General features: G+C 44.2%; 2 protein-coding genes across 2 annotated transcripts in view; both read right to left on the bottom strand.

Annotated features, from left to right (window-relative positions):
* LOC126031177 (CD209 antigen-like protein C) overlaps positions 1-16611 on the bottom strand; it is a 228640-nt gene that overhangs the window by 148600 nt on the left and 63429 nt on the right. The window lies entirely within an intron of this gene.
* LOC126030076 (CD209 antigen-like) overlaps positions 1-16611 on the bottom strand; it is a 67438-nt gene that overhangs the window by 11589 nt on the left and 39238 nt on the right. The window contains exons 8-13 of the mRNA XM_049788276.1: positions 13004-13090; positions 12171-12296; positions 10277-10331; positions 8919-9004; positions 1624-1680; positions 1286-1363 (exon numbers count right to left, since the gene is read on the bottom strand). Coding sequence (XP_049644233.1) covers positions 1286-1363; positions 1624-1680; positions 8919-9004; positions 10277-10331; positions 12171-12296; positions 13004-13090 — 489 coding nt within the window. The remainder of the gene's footprint in view (positions 1-1285; positions 1364-1623; positions 1681-8918; positions 9005-10276; positions 10332-12170; positions 12297-13003; positions 13091-16611) is intronic.

Raw genomic sequence — 16611 nt, 5'->3', positions numbered from 1 at the left:
CTGCCTTGCAAGTGCTAGCCAAGGAAGGACCACGGTTCGATCCCCCGGCATCCCATATGGTCCCCCCAAGTCAGGGGCAACTTCTGAGCGCTTAGCCAGGAGTAACCCCTAAGCATCAAACGGGTGTGGCCCGAAAAACCAAAAAAAAAAAAAAAGTTTCCACTGGGTCGGAGCTATAGCATAGCAGTAAGATGTTTGCCTTGCATGCGATCAACAAAGGATGGACCTGGTTCAAATCCTGGCATCCCATATGGTCCCCTGAGCCTGCCAGCAGCGACTTCTGAGTGCAGAGCTAGAAGTAACCTCTGAGCACCGCCAGGTATGACTCCCCCCCCCAAAAAAAAAAACAACCCAAAATAGTTTCCACTGCACCACCACACTTATAGAGGAGTATTCATTCTTCATTGCTAGTTACATATCATGTATCTGTAGGCATTGCCTTTTTGATGTGGCAGTTAATTCCACTCTTAACAACCATCTGGTTCAGGAATGGAAAAGGGAACTGCCATGCCATGATGACACCTTTCACCTCAGCTGTGCTGGTTTGAGAATTCAGTATGCAGGGCTCTTAAGGTCAAGAAGTCACAAATAATTCCTTTAGAACTCCAGTCTCCAAATCGTAGCAGTTCACATACATCACCAGTTCAACTAGTGTGGGGGTAAAGAGCCCCAGGAGCAGGAACAAAATGGCCAGGGAGCACATGGTGGCTGCGATGATATGACTCTTCTGGACAGAAGAAGTGACTGCCGGGGTCAAGAGATAAATCTGGCTGAAGAACCGGGGAGGAGCCCAGTCAGGCAATCAGTTATCCACAATAGAAGCTGAGAACTGCCCTCAATTCGCCTCCAAGTCAGGAGGGTGAGTTTTACTGGTTGAGACGGATGCCTTCCAACTTCGCCAAATTGATGGAAACTGCTTGCAAAACCATCTGTCACTGGGTTGGGTCTTAGCATGCTTTATGAGTTCAGAGATTGGAACCCCCCATGGAGTAACTCCAGAACCCTCAACTCTCCTCAGACCTGTATTCTGGTAGGTGTTAGTAGCATTGGAGTAATAGTACAGTGGGGGGTTATTTGCCTTACACACAGATAGCCCATGTTGTACTGCTGGGATCAAATAGGGGTTCCTCAGACCACCACCTAGTAATGATCTCTGAGCACAGATTCATGGAATCAGTCCTGTGCATCACTAGGTGAGGCTCCATTCAATCCATGTCCCATTTAAAAAAAAAAGCTGGAATCAACCCCGTGACTCCTCCTGGCCTTGTCCTTGACATCCACTTACCCAGGGTGACATTTGACTGGGCCAGCACTTGGCTGAACAGATTCAGGTTGTCTTTCATTTGTTCCTGAAAATTCCCAACTGCAGACAAGGACCCAATAATTAGACACCATCTGTTTGCAGAGAGGTCCTGAGAGAATGTCCTGGTGAATCTCACAGAGACCTCAAAGCCCATTTGACAGATGAGAAGAGTGAGGCTCTCAGAGAAATTCACCAACTTGGAATTCTAACTACTTCTCCTGCCTTTCCTCCTTACACTTTCCTCCTTACATTCCCTCTAGGCCCTTCAGCCCTGGCTCCCCCCCCACACACACTGTACCATGTGATGTCCAGATCCTCACCTGTACTCAGACTCTTCTGATTGCCCCCAAATACAGCTCTGCAGGAATTGGTGGGCCCTGGAGATGAACAAAAGAACAGAGAAGCCCCTGTCACCTCTAGGGGTGTCCAGAGTTTCAACTTCCACAGGTACTCAGACATGCATCCATAAGAGGGAAACATTCTTAGATAGGATGCAGGACCCACACTTTGGACCTCCAAGCCCTAGTCCTACTTGTTTTGGGAAGCATGAAAAAAATATAGGATTGGCAAGATAGCACAGCATGGAGGGCACTTGCCTTGCATGCCGCTGACCCATCTTCGACCTCTAGCATCCCAGGAATGACTCCTGAGCACAGAGCAAGGAGAACCCCCTGAGAATTGCCATGTGTAAGCTCCCCAAAAATAAAGAGAAGGAGCTTCCTAGAGAGAAAGCTCAGTGTGAGTAGGGACCCTTGTTGCCTTGAACTCAACCCTGGATCAGCACAATAATAAGACCCAGGAAAAGGCTCAGAGAGATGAGAAGCTGCAGGAGTCTGAGGCAAACCTGGGCAGGTGCTCTGTGGGAAGGGCAGGGTCAGGGCTGAGGCTCATGCTCACCCATGTCCCAAGTGCCCACCCCAGAGACACTTCCTGTCAGCCCCATCCCAGGTGGCTGAAACCCCCAGTACCATACCTGACCACCATCTTACAGTGTGTGGTTGTTCAACCTTTATTTTAGCCAAGCTCAGATTCCTGTTAAATCTCTAAATGAGAAGACCTGGCATTGGTGGCTGAAGCTAAACCTTGGCATGGCATTTTGGGAGGCAGGGCCCTACACCACTGTTCTTCTCCACCCACTATTAAAGCCCTCAGTGCTGTACTGACCACAGTCTCATAGTCCGGGATAGTTGAACCTCTATCTTGAATAAGCTCAGGTTCCCATGGCTGCAGCTAAACCTACTTGGCATTCTGAAAGCCCAGACCCTGGACACTGCCCTTCTCCACCCATTGCCTTACCAGAGCCATCTGGTTCCTCATAGTCAGAGATATTGTCCATTCTGCTGTGCTTTCTGCTTCCTCTTGGTCTTCTTTTCCTCCTCCTCCTCCTCTTCCCCCCTCTTCCACCTTATTCTTCACATTCTCCTCCTCCTTCTGTCAAGATACCATGAGTTGCTTCTAAAAATCTTGTTCAGAACTTTTCCAAACACTCAAAAATTAGAACAAGACTCAAAACCGAGATCACATACTTCCACTTGACAAAGATGAGGGCAAGAATAGAATTCCTGGTGCTTGGAGGAGAGGAAAATGCTGCTGAGTAACTCTGGTGGCAGATATGCTGGTTCCATCTCATACCCCCCTTTCAGTCCTGTGCTTTTCAGCTCACTTTATCAGATATTCGGTTTCCTCTCCTTGTAAAGGGGTTCAATCTCTTCCGTGATGAGGAGGTTTAAGACAAAGAGGTACTTTTTTAATGGTCTCACATTGTAGTGATCAGACACTCAACGTGCAAACTATCCGGTGCATTCCTATCAGTGGGAAATAAATCTAAATTTGAACAAGAACTGAACTAACCCCAATGGTTCTTGTCCAGTGTCTTACAGGGCAACTATCACAACAAAATTGGGGGCTATAATGGCATTTTACACCACAGAAGGGGAAACAGAATCAAAGATGTTAAGTAAGCAACTGAGAATGCACAACTCAGACAATTGGAGTGCATGTTGTAATCTGTAAGGAGAAGCCCCACTACCCTGATAACACATGATTTTGGCATTGTTTTGTGCTAGCAAGTCTTTTGTGTTCCTATTTAGACTCACTGATCTAGGTAAATTCCTATGGAATTTCTCCATCAGATTTCCTGTGATACTACTTGGCTTACACTACAATGAAATACTGATGTACCATGTGACTGCTTGCAGTCCTGGATCTATAGATCTAAAACAAAATTGGTGGAATGATAGTTTGATAAGGATAAGTCAAGGAGTAGGGCTGTTCTGTCAGCAGGTGCAGAGTGTGGCACAGGGCGGCTGTAGTTACTGCAGAAAGGAGAATCTACCTCAGCCATTCTGGGACTTACACAGAGGTATCAGCCAGGACCAGACTGCTTGGGAAGAGTCAGCTAGCTGCCATTACTTTTATTTTGATGTTGGTAGAACTGTGAAGTGGAGGCCTCATGCCCCAAGTCCAGGGCTTTTGAGAGACATGGGTTTGGAAGCAGACATCAAGTGCAAGAAATAATCCACAAATGGTTAAAGTGATAAAAGCAGTTCAGGAACTCCACAGCAAGCCTTCCACTCCTATGAAGCAGATACCTCACTGGTGGAAAACTGAAGCCTCAAAGAGGCTTTTCCCCCCCTGAAAACCAGGGTCTTTTTAGAAAGCACAAGACCACACCCTGAGCTGGAGCAATAGTGTTCAAAGGAACCAAAGTAAAAGGTATTTCATCCAAAGGTGCTTCTGACCAATGAGCATATACTGAATAGCATGGGACTCGGTCAACCTAACAGAACTGAGTGCTTTTACTGCCATGAAGATGGCTGTATTTCCATGTTAATTAGAAATTTTTTTTGTTTGTTTTTTTGTTTTTGAGCCACACCCGGCAGTGCTCAGGGGTTCCTCCTGGCTGTCTGCTCAGAAATAGCTCCTGGCAGGCACGGGGGACCATATGAGACACCGGGATTCGAACCAACCACCTTAGGTCCTGGATCGGCTGCTTGCAAGGCAAATGCCGCCGTGCCATCTCTCCGGGCCCGTTAATTAGAATTTTAACTCACTTGTATTTAGTGTAAGTTATGAAGGAAGTCAGATAGTCATTTATTTCACTTCCACTGCAATATCTTTCAAACAACTTTTGCCTAGCTAGGCTTGGCAGGGTCACCTTAACCCCTTTCCTACATATTCACTAGGAGTTTCACTAGATTTTAATAAGTTTCTGCTTGAAATGTCTAAAGCTTAGACATGCATGCACTCATGAAGTTTAGATACTCCTTGATTGTGCTTGTTGAAAACCCCTCTATATTCTCCACCATTAAAAAATGTCTCAGTGGAGGCAAAATTTACCTCTGTGAAACGTAAGTAAGATGTTATCTTGCATAGCACAGCGGCGTTTGCCTTGCAAGCAGCTGATCTAGGACCAAAGGTGGTTGGGTTCAAATCCCGGTGTCCCATGGTCCCCCGTGCCTGCCAGGAGCTATTTCTGGCAGACAGCCAGGAGTAACCCCTGGCACCGCTGGGTGTGGCCCAAAAACCAAAAAAAAAAAAAAAGAAAAAAGATGTTATCTTGGGTGTTTGATATCTACAATGGTATTGACCTTTTGTCTGGGGTCAATGACAACATTCACTTCTCTTTCCAGGTACCTTACAATCACCTGAACACTCAGTTCCTCTGAGAAAAGCTATTTCAATGCTGAGCTTTACATGTGGAAGAAAACACTCCTTACACCTCCAATATTTCTGCTGCAACAAATAGTTCACCTTTCGAATGTACCTTTCCCTCATAACACAGCCTTTTGGAGAAAAATCTCAAATATTTTTCAATGTCACTAAATGGAGGCAAACTCAACATCTTTCCTGTAGGGCTCAGTACTCACTCTCCCTATCAGGAAGATCATCAGTTCTGTTTATAAACCCAATTAAAGAATCCAGAGCATTTGCCTTGCATACCACCAACCTGTGTTCAATCTTTCATATCGCTTATAGTCCCTGTTTCCTGCAAGGAGTTTACTCTGGGCATAGATAGAGTCAGGAGTGAGCTCTCTAGACTCTGATGAGTGTAACAAAAAAAAAAAAAAAAGAAAAAAAAATAGAAACCAAAGATATCTGTGTTCTGAGAATTTTATTTTTATTAGGGTTGGAGAGACATTACTTTGGTAGAGCACTGTCTTGTATGCAGCCAACTGGATTTGTTCCCAGCCTCACACATGTACCATGTGCATCTCTTGATGAAATAGCTGATTGCAGATTCAAGAGTAACCCCTGAACATCACCAAGTGTGACCTACAACCAAAATAGAGAGAGAAAGAGAAAGAAAACAAAATTCAGGGGTCAGAGTAATAGTACAGCAGAGAAGACACTTGCCTTGCAAATAGCCAGCCAAAATTTGACCTTATGGATCTTATATAGTCTTCTTTTTTTTTTTTTTTTTTTTTTGTGGTTTTTGGGTCACACCCGGCAGTGCTCAGGGGTTATTCCTGGCTCCAGGCTCAGAAATTGCTCCTGGCAGGCACGGGAGGACCATATATGGGACCGGGATTCGAACCGATGACCTCCTGCATGAGAGGCAAACGCCTTACCTCCATGCTATCTCTCCGGCCCTTATATAGTCTTCTTAACCCCAGCAGGTGTGACCACTGAGTTCAGAGTAAGAGTAAAACCACCAGATGTGGTTACTCCTTTTTTTTTTTGGTTTTTTGGGTCACACCCGGCGGTACTCAGGGGTTACTCCCGGCTGTCTGCTCAGAAATAGCTCCTGGCAGGCACGGGGGACCATATGGGACACTGGGATTCGAACCAACCACCTTTGGTCCTGGATAGGCTGCTTGCAAGGCAAACGCCGCTGTGCTATCTCTCCGGGCCCCTGGTTACTCCTTAAAAGTACCAAATTCAGAGCCTGGAGAGATAGTACAGAGGTTAAGGTTAACATGGATGAACTAAATTCTATCCTGACACTTTTGATGCTCCCTAAACTCTATCATAAATGATCCCTAAGGGTAGAGCTAGGAGGAACCCTAAACTATATCTGGTATAGCCTAAAAAGGGAATAGAATAGAAATGAAAAAATTACTCTCTTGTGGTGTTCAGGTTGTGTAATGTTTGCTTCAAATCGTTGCACTAAAAGCACATGTATAAGCCATGTTAAGTCAACAATACGTATTTATTTACAGTGAGAAGTTGAAATAGGGCTGGTGATACTATATTTTTGTAATATTCATTTTGGTAATCAATATTTTCCTTGCAGACAGCAGACAAAGTTCAATTACTAGCACCGCAGATAGTCTCCTTGGCTTTTCTTTTCTTTTATTTTTTTTTTCTCCTTGGCTTTTCAAGAGGGATCACTGAGCACAGTGGAAGGAATAAGCTTTGAACACTGCTAATGTTAGAAAGAAAGGAAGGAAAAAGAAAAGGAGAGAAAGAGAAAACAGAGAAAAAGAAAAAGAAGAAAAGAAAAAGAGATACAGAAAAAGAAAGATAAGAAAGATAAGAAAAAAGAAAAGAAAGGGGGAGAAAGAAATAAAAGAAAGAAAAAAAGAAAAATAAAAGAAAAAAGAAGGAACAGAGTATAAGTGGAAGGAGTGAAAGAAGGAAGTGGCTCATCAGTTCTATAAGGGTAAATTTCAGGCAGTAACAAACAGCCCCTGTAGCTCAAAATACAGACTTCTTCCCGCTCTTCTTATAGGCCCACTTAGTACATTTCAATATCCCCAGTCTTGGGTGAACCTAAGATCTTTTTCCTCTTGAGCATCTCAAATGGTTCCTATTGGCATCATTTAATTGGTGAAGAAAATCATCAAAATTTACTGAAGGACTAGGGTTCATTCACTAACACACACATATAAAATACGATGAAAAAATAATCTAAAAGGAGGAAGGAACATCGAAGCAACCTTGGTTTTTTTGTTGGTTGTTTGGTTGGTTTTGGACCACACCCAGCAGTGCTCATGGATTACTCCTGGCTCTGCACTCAGAAATTATTCCTAGAAGACTTGGGGACCATATGCGATGCCACAGATCAAATCCAGGTCTACTGAATGCAAGGCAAACACCTCCCCACTTTTCTATCACTCTACCTCACCCAATATTAATACATGATAGAAAATAGAAATAGGCATTTAAATGTGTGAAGGAGAGATCCCAGTCACCAGCAGCTGAACGCAGATCCATTAATTCTGCAGAGAAACCTCCACATTGGGAACAAGCCAGGCTGGCAAGTCCAAACTCAGACTGAAATAGACCAATCAGGGCCCGGAGCCATAGCACAACGGCGTTTGCCTCGCAAGCAGCCGATCCAGGACCAAAGGTGGTTGGTTCGAATCCCGGTGTCCCATATGGTCCTCCGTGCCTGCCAGGAGCTATTTCTGAGCAGACAGCCAGGAATAACCCCTGAGCACCGCTGGGTGTGACCCAAAAACTAAAAAAACAAAACAACTAAAAAAGAAAAGAAAAAGAAAAAGAAATAGACCAATCACTTTTTTTTTTTTGATTTTTGGGTCACGCACAGCACTACTTAGGGGTTACTCATGGCTTTCTGCTCAGAAATCACTCCTGGCAGGCTCGGGGGACCATATGGGATGGCAGAATTTGAACCACCGTCCTTCTGCATGCGAGGCAAACACCTTTACCTCCATGCTATCTCTCCGGCCCTGACCAATCACTTCTTGAGGCACTTCCTGCCAATCAAAAGAACACCGATGGACACCACCTTTGCACAAATAACCAGGAATCACCCCTTTTGATTTTGTAAGACACACCTCAGCTGCTTAGGTCTGTGTATGTCAAATTGTAGATTGAGCATTAAACTTTAGTGTTGTAATTGCTATACTATAACCTGATTGTGTTTTGTTGTTCTATGACAATAGGTAGTTTGATTGGAAGAATGGATGATGATTAGATGAATGGGTGGGTGGACAGATACATACATGATTACCTGTTTAAATGGATTGATGGATGGTTAAATGGATAGTTGGATGAATGATGGGTGAATGAATGGATGGACTAATGGGTAGGTGGATGAATAAACTCATAAATAAATGAATGGAGGAATGAATAGATGGATGATTGCATGAATTGAGGGCTAAATAAAAGGGTGGGTAGGTGGGTGGATGAATAAATTGATGGTCTGTGTGTGGATGGATAAATTGATGGACAGAAAAATGGATGGATTTGTGCATGAGTAGGATTGGTGGGCATGTAGATGACAAACAGACCTATATGTTTATAAGTACATTTTCCATCAAAGTTATATACCTACTCAAATGATCCCTGGAAAATCAAATACTTGTCTGTAGAGAATCACATGGTAATAAGACATTGGTCCTAGAAAATATAAAATAAATACAAGTTAAAGAATAAAGTAATGATGAAGCTATAGGAACTCTTCTCAAGCATGAAAGAATCAATGTGTGACTTTACTAAGGGGGGTGACATGGGGACCAAGGTGAGGTTAAAACTATCAGTAAAACAGGAGTGTGTGGAGCATCGTTTGGGAGCAGAAGATCAGCAAGAAGAGAGCATGAGCTCATTGTTCAATTGAGATCGGTTGGCAGGTGGAACAGCCAAAGTTAGAATTAAGGTCAGGGAAAGGCCGGCTTCTCACAGATCCAATCAATATTTAAGGTACATGGAATATCATTCAAGCCATCATCGAGTAGCTCCACACTATCCTCATTGCCAAGGTCGTCATTGGGTTCTCCTGGTTTCCAATAGCTGTGAACAACAGCAGAAGTATGAGCCCCCTTTACACATCACAAACTCACAGCCCAGCCCAGCTCAGCCCAACCCATTTGAAGGAACAGGTCCTTGGGAGCAGTTAATTAATTAATAAAAGGTTAATTAATAAGAAAATATCAAGGATGTGGAACCAATTCCAAAGTCAAAGGAGGAGGAATTACGAGATAGGAAAGGCAAATGCAAATTAGAATAAAAATTCAGGTGGCTGCAAAAGAATATGATGTCTGCTGTATCTTCCTAGTAGACTGACACTGGCTAAAACACTGGGGCCTTCTCAGAACAGAGAGGAGATTCCCTTTCTGCCTGAAGGCACAGCTGCTTGTAGCCTCACCCGTTACCTCTGACTTCGAAAAATTTCAGCTCCACAACTCAATTTGTCAAACTGCCAAGCCACCCAATTGCTCTAGATGTAAAGATCCTGGACCAATTGGCCATATATCTAGTCGCAAAATACCTCCAAATGTCATAGTACTCTCAGGCCAATAGTATCACAGTAAATTTGATAAAAAGTTGTACAGAAGACCACCAAGTTCAATGAGCCTAAACATGAATACGCAATGCTCAGCTAGCACCCAATGCCAAATAAATGATCAGACAATAGCTTTAATATATCATTGAGAAATATAACAATGGTCAAATATTGATTCTTATTATTTTTTTTGTGCCACACTCCATATTTCAGGGAATCCTTTTGGTTCTAAACTCAGGGATCATTATTGTAAACTTGGGTATATGAGGTCAAATCTGAGTTGATTATGTGCAAGGCAAGTGCACTACCCACTGTACTTTCACTCTGACCCCACAAATGCCCTTATTGATCTAAGTTTTGATCATTCTATTTGTGTGCTGTAACATGCTATAGGAAGTTAATTTACATTTATTCAAGAGAAAAGGCTAGAAAGATGAGTGGAGACTGGGGACATTGGTGGAGTTAGTCTGTCATCTGGTGGTGGGATTGATGTTGAAACACTGAATGCCTGAAACAACTGGTAAATCATAGTGTTATAATAAAAATTTTAATTTAGATAATTGTATCCCAGGAAAGAATTAGAATGTATCTCCCATCTAATGTGAAACTTAGAATCTTCTTTCAACCAAGCTTTTGAAGTGAACTTTTATCCGAAGCTGAGGAATCTTCATCGGGGTCTTGCTTTCCCTACTTGTCCTCTACCAGACATTAAGTTATTCCATGTTGAAGTTGGATCTTTCCCCTGATCTCATTACAGGCCAAAGTCTCTGAGGGCTCACCTGTCATTGAGAGGGGTCTTGTCCACCCATTCCCAGGATCCCTCTTTGTGATGATCTGTAAGTCCAATCCAGATTCTCTTACCATGCCGAATATCGCAAACCTGCAGGAATTCCTGAAAATGTAAAAATTAGTATGAGGCAGATCTAAACATCTCCTTCCATTTTTATACCCAAGGAAGTTCCTCCTGTGGTCTATCCCGTCTTCAGCTGCACAAGATAACTTTCCAATGAAATTGTGTATGTGTATTTCAATAAAACATGTGTGCATTAACAAAAACATCTGTGAGTCTGCACTTGTTCACGAGATGGTTAAAGATAGCACTAAGAGGGCCCGGAGAGATAGCACAGTGGCGTTTGCCTTGCAAGCAGCACTGCCTATTCAAACCAAAGTTCCTTTCATATGTGTTTTCTTTAGACCAACTCCAATGTACAGCTCTAGGAAGCCTCTTCTTGCTCCAAGAAGCCTGCCCTGTCTGCATACTTCAGAGCAGCATCTTTTGCCTGGGTCCTCAAATCCCAGGAGTTAGAAGAAGGCGGCAGAGGTCTTGACAGCAGCCACAGGGGTACCCCAGAAGGACCCTCAGAACCTACTGAGATTTACAGATTTGAAGTAATTACTCAGTGTAGCTTTGATTTGAATTTCCCCAATTAACAATGATGGAGATATATATATATATATTGGTATATATACATATATATTCCTGGCTCTATGCTCAGAAATCACACCTAGCAGGCACAGGGGACCATATGGGGTTACTCCTGGCTCTATGCTCAGAAATCACCCCCTAGCAGGCACAGGGAAACATATGGGATGCCAGAATTTGAACCACCATCCTTCTGCATGAAAGGCCTTACCTCCATGTTATCTCCTGGCCCCGGAGATATATTTTTAATGTACCACATTGACAACATGTGTGTCTTCTTTAAGGAATTATCTTCATCACTGTCCCCATTTTTGGAATAGGTTGTGATTGAGAGGCATTGGAATGCTTTCCATATTTTGGATTATTAGTTTTCTATCAAACAGACCAATAGTTTCTACCCATTTGGTGGACAAATACAGTCTCCCAGTCTGTGATGAATTCTTTTGTTCTAGTCATTACTTCTTTGGAGGTACATGGGCTCTTAATTAGATGTTGATTACTACATATCTTTTTTGGGGGGCCACACCTGGCGGTGCTCAGGGGTTACTCCTGGCTATCTACTAAGAAATAGCTCCTGGCAGGCACGAGGGACCATATGGGTCACCGGGATTTGAACCAATGACCTCAGGTCCTGGGTCGGCTGCTTGCTAGGCAAATGCTGCTGTACTATCTCTCTGGCCCCTATTAGTACATATCATAACGTAAAGATATAGATATAGACCTCCTCATTCTTACTGTTGATAATCACCAACTTGGCTTTCAGGTGCTCACAGACTGAGGAAGCATAAAACCAGTTGTTCTGAGACCTGGAGAGCCAGTAGCAGTTTCCTTGGAAGGACTCCCAGCCCCATGGACAGGGCCAGTAGAAACTCTCTGGGGAGAAAGAGAAAATCAGATGTGGGGGTCTCGGCTGAGTCCTAACATGCTTTAGAGACATCTTTAGAGAGTTTAGAGACTGGAAGCCCCCACAGAAAGGCTACAGAACCCTCAACTCTTCTCAGACCTGTACCTGGAAAGTGTTAGTAGCATTGGAGCAATAGTACAGTGTGAGGCTGTTTGACTTCCACATGGTTAGCCCATGTTCTAGTCTGGAATCAAAGAGGGTTTCTCAGTCCATCCCTACGAGTGATCCCTGTGCACCGATTCAGGGATTTGGTCATAAACATCAAAGAGTAAAGCCCCTAAGCCCCTTTTAATAAAAGAAGCTGGGATCAGCCCCATAGATACTCCTGGCCTTGACCTTGACTTACACATGGTAACATTCAAATGGGCCAGCAGTTGGCTGATCTTATTCAGGTTGTCCTGCATCTGTTCCCAAGAATCCCCAACTTCTGACAGGAACACAATGATTAGGCACCAACTATATGCAGAAAGGCCTGAGGAGAATATTCTGGTGAATCTCACAGAGACCTCAAAGCACATTTGACAGATGTGAAGTGTGAAGTGTGAAGCTCTCACACTTCTCACCAACTCGGAGTTTCAACCTCTTTTGCCTTTACTCCTTTATCCTGAGTTGGATGCTCTCTCCAAATTCTGCACACTAGATCCATTCCCCCCATTGAACAACATGATGTCCATGTCCTCACCTGAGCTTAGACTCCTCTGATTACCCCAAGTACAGGTCTGCAGAGATTGGTGGATCCTGGATACTAAGAACAGAACAGAAAAGCCCCCTTCAGCACCCCCAAAGAGTGCATGACTGTCACCTCCAGGTGCCCAGGGATGCCCAGAGTTTCAGCATTTCCAGGGGCTCAGATCTGCATCCATAAGATGAAACACAATCTTACACATGATGTAGGGGGTACCATATCACACAGCTGGGGGACCAGGAGCACAATTCCTACTCATTTGGGGGAGCATGGAAAAAATAGGTTTGGCAAGATAGCACAGCATGGAGGGCACTTGCCTTGCATGCAACTGGCCCGTCCTGGATCCCCAGTATCCCAGGAATGATTCCTCATCACACAGCTAAGACTAACCCCATCTCGAAGTGTAAGCCTCCCCAAAATTAAGGAGAAGGAGACTAGAGCTTCTTAGAGAGAGAGCTCAATAGGAGTAGGGACTCTCGTTGCCTTGAACTCACCCTGGATCAGCACAATAATCATACCCAGGAAGAGGAATAGAGAGATGAGAAGCTGCAGGAGACTGAGGCTAACCTTGGGCAGGTGCCCTGTGGGAAGGGCAGGGAAAGGACTGAAGCTCATTATCACTCTAGAGATGCTTCCCAGCAACCCCATCCCAGGTGACTGAAGCCTTTAGTGCCATGCCTGACCACCGTCTTAGAGTGCAGGGTTTTTCGAATTTCTTCTCAGTCAGGTTCAGGTTCCTATAGATCTTCTCTAAATGGGAAGACATGCCAATGATGCCTGCAGCTAAACCTTGTCATGGCATTCTGGGAGGCATAACCATAGGGCACTTCCCTTCTCCACCCACTGATAAAGCCCCCAGTGCTATACCTGACCACTGTCTCACAGTCTTAGGTTGCTGAACTTCCTTCTTGGCCAAGCTCAGGTTCTGGCAGATCTTCTCTAAGTGGAAAAATAGGACAGAAAATGGCTGTGGCTAAGCCTGAGCAGGCATTCTGGAAGTCAGGGCTCTGGGGCACTGCCCTTCCCCACCTGCTGCCTTACCAGAGCCATCTGGACCCTCATAGTCAGAGATATTGTCCACCCTGCTGTACTATCTGCTCTTTTTTTCTTCTACCTCCTATTCCCCTTATTCCTCTTTCTCCTTCAACTTCTCCTTCTTCTGTCTTGACTCTTTAATACCAGAAGTTGCCTCTGAAATCTTTGTTTTGATCTTGTCTCTCATGCAAAAAAGAAGAACAAGAAGCAAGACCAAGATCACAGACTTTTACTTGACCAAGATGAGGGCTCAAATGAAATTCCTGGTGTTTGGGAGAGAGAAAAATGTTGCTGAGTAACTCTGATGACAGATATGCTGGTCACAACCATACCCCCTTCTCATTCTGTCCTCCTCTTCAGCTCACTTGATCAGAAACTCAGTTTTCTTTCCTAGTAAAGTGACTCAATCTCTTGCTGTGATGAGATTTAAGACAGATAGGCACTTTTTACGGTCTCACATTGTAGTCACACGATCACACACAAGTACAAACTGTCCAGTGCATCCCTATCAGTGGGAAATAAATCCAGATTTAACCAAGCACTCTAGTGACCCGAACAGTTTTTGCCCCAGGTCAAACATGGTCAACTATAACAAAATTGGAGGACATAATGAGATTTCTCTACATTACAGATGAGGAAACAGAATCAGAGAGTGACTAAAAATGTACAACATAGAAACAGTGTGAGTGTGAGTTGTTATCTATTAGGAAGAGCCTGAAAAGGGAAGTCAACCCCGCCTCCACCAACCTTGGCGGATGCCCAGCCCTTAAGGAAGTCATCACTACCTCGGCCCCACCAATAACTCGTTTTACCTTGGCGGATGCCCAGCCCTTAAGGAAGTCCCGCCTTTACCCCTACCTCACCAATGATTCGTGTTACCGTAGCGGAAGTTCAGCCCTCAAGGACTGTCCTTCCCCTCCCACTTCCCATCTTATATAAGGAGGGACCAACAGGACCACGAGGTCTTTGTCCCTGTCCTATTCTGGGCACACATTGACCCTGGCCATTCTGAATGGTCAGTAATAAAGCACTTTTTAGAGCATTTGCTGGGACCTCGGCCTCTTCATTTCTCTGCGTCGGGAAGCTAGATTAGGACGCCCAGACCTTTCAAGCCCTAGTACCTTGATAGCACATGATATTGGCATTGGTTGGAACTAGGCTGTTGAATAGTGGATTGTGCATTCCACAATCCTGAAAGAGAGGGAGAGGGAGAGGGAGAGAGAGAGTGAGAGAGAGAGAGGGAGAATGAAAGAGAGAGAGATTCCCATGCCTTCTATCCAGGTAGGACAAGAGACACAGGTCTGGCAGCAATTCCAACACAGGAAATAATCCACAGACAGTTAGGAATGTATAGCAGGCCAGAAAACCACACACCACAAGCTGTTCACTCACAAGCCAGTTGTTCCACCATATGGAACCATGAGCCTAGATGGTAGCCTCTCCTCCAGGCCTCCTGAGTAGCCATTATCAGGGTAAACAAAGGCCACCCCAAAGAAAGGGGAAAAAGTCAGATGAGAGGTAATGGGGAAACATCTTTTTAACAATAAAACCAAAGGAAGCAATTGAGAGACATTTAATTAGAAGGCAAAATGAGGACCAACCCGAAGACCTCGACCAACATCTCCCCTACTTAATTCTATAAAAATTAAAATAAAATGGTAGAATAAGTAATAGAACAAAATAAAACAAATCCTTAGAAACCCTGAAACGACAAGGGGAAAACTAAAACTAAGTGAATAGCAGTAATTTGCATAGGCACAGCAAAAGGAAAAAAATGGAAGGGAAAACTTTAGGCCTAAAACAGGGTGTCCTTACTCAAAAACATGAGTGAAGGGCCCGGAGAGATAGCACAGCGGCGTTTGCCTTGCAAGCAGCCGATCCAGGACCAAAGGTGGTTGGTTCGAATCCCGGTGTCCCATATGGTCCCCCGTGCCTGCCAGGAGCTATTTCTGAGCAGACAGCCAGGAGTAACCCCTGAGCATCGCCGGGTGTGGCCCAAAAAAACAAAACAAAAAAAAAAAAAAAACAAAAAAAAATATGAGTGAAGGAACCAATTACAAGCTCCAGATAGATCATTTTATAACCCCCAACGTTTTTTCTATAAAGTTCCCAAAGAGGTTTCCCATGCCCCCTATCCAGATATGACAAGAGATGCAGGTCTGGCAGCAATTCCGACACAGGAAATAATCCACACACAGTTGGGAAGATATAGCAGGCCAGAAACACAGAAGCTCTTCACACACAAGCCAGTCACTACACCATGTGTAACCATGAGCCTAGATGGCAGACACTCCTCCAGGTTTTCCTTTATTGGGATAAACAAAGCCCACCCAAAGGGGAGGGGGGAAACCACTCAGCTTCTTAGGGATCTCCAGGGCTTTCCCGGGCCACATGTCCCTTGGCGGAGCTTGAAGGTACCCTAGGCTTTCCCCCATTCCCCACTCGGCTCCTTAGGGAGGGACTAGGTGGGGGCTCTGAACTTTCGGCCTCCCAGGTTCTTGAAGCAGTCACTGGTAATCTCTTACTAGTCTATATTTTCAAAACCACGCAGGAGCTAGTGCCTCTGTGCACACAAGATCCATTAATAGTACTCACTATCATTGAATTATGTTTTTATGTATGCAGAATGTCCATTTTGTACTCTGCCCTTTCGCACACACCTACAAAAATCATTTTTCTCTTTAACTCTCTCACCCCCTATCATCATTACTCCACATTTATCCTTTTTAACTTAAGTACTGTAGAGTCCTAAGTCACAGACCAAGTGGTGCCCTGGATTTAACACCCTCCCCAACTATTCCAAAAGGTATAAAAAGGACACATATGTCTTTTCAGCATTTTATGTGTGTTTTCTTTGACAGCTATAACTCTTGCTGAATATTTTCTTATACAGTGATGATTCTCCCCCCCCCTTTTTTATCTTGTCTTCTCTTTGTGAACTGCTCAATAGGGAATTTGGTGAAAGAGTCCCTCAGTTTAATGCTTATGTTTGAACCAAGTCATGGGTATTGTTGGATGTGTTCTTATGCCCCATATACTATGATATCCCACGTGGCTTTATTTCTTG

The sequence above is a fragment of the Suncus etruscus genome, chromosome 15 (assembly GCF_024139225.1).
Source record: "Suncus etruscus isolate mSunEtr1 chromosome 15, mSunEtr1.pri.cur, whole genome shotgun sequence".
In the NCBI taxonomy this organism is placed as follows: domain Eukaryota; kingdom Metazoa; phylum Chordata; class Mammalia; order Eulipotyphla; family Soricidae; genus Suncus; species Suncus etruscus.
The sequence above is the reverse complement of the archived record's forward strand: the minus strand, read 5'-3'. Positions and strand labels throughout refer to the sequence as shown.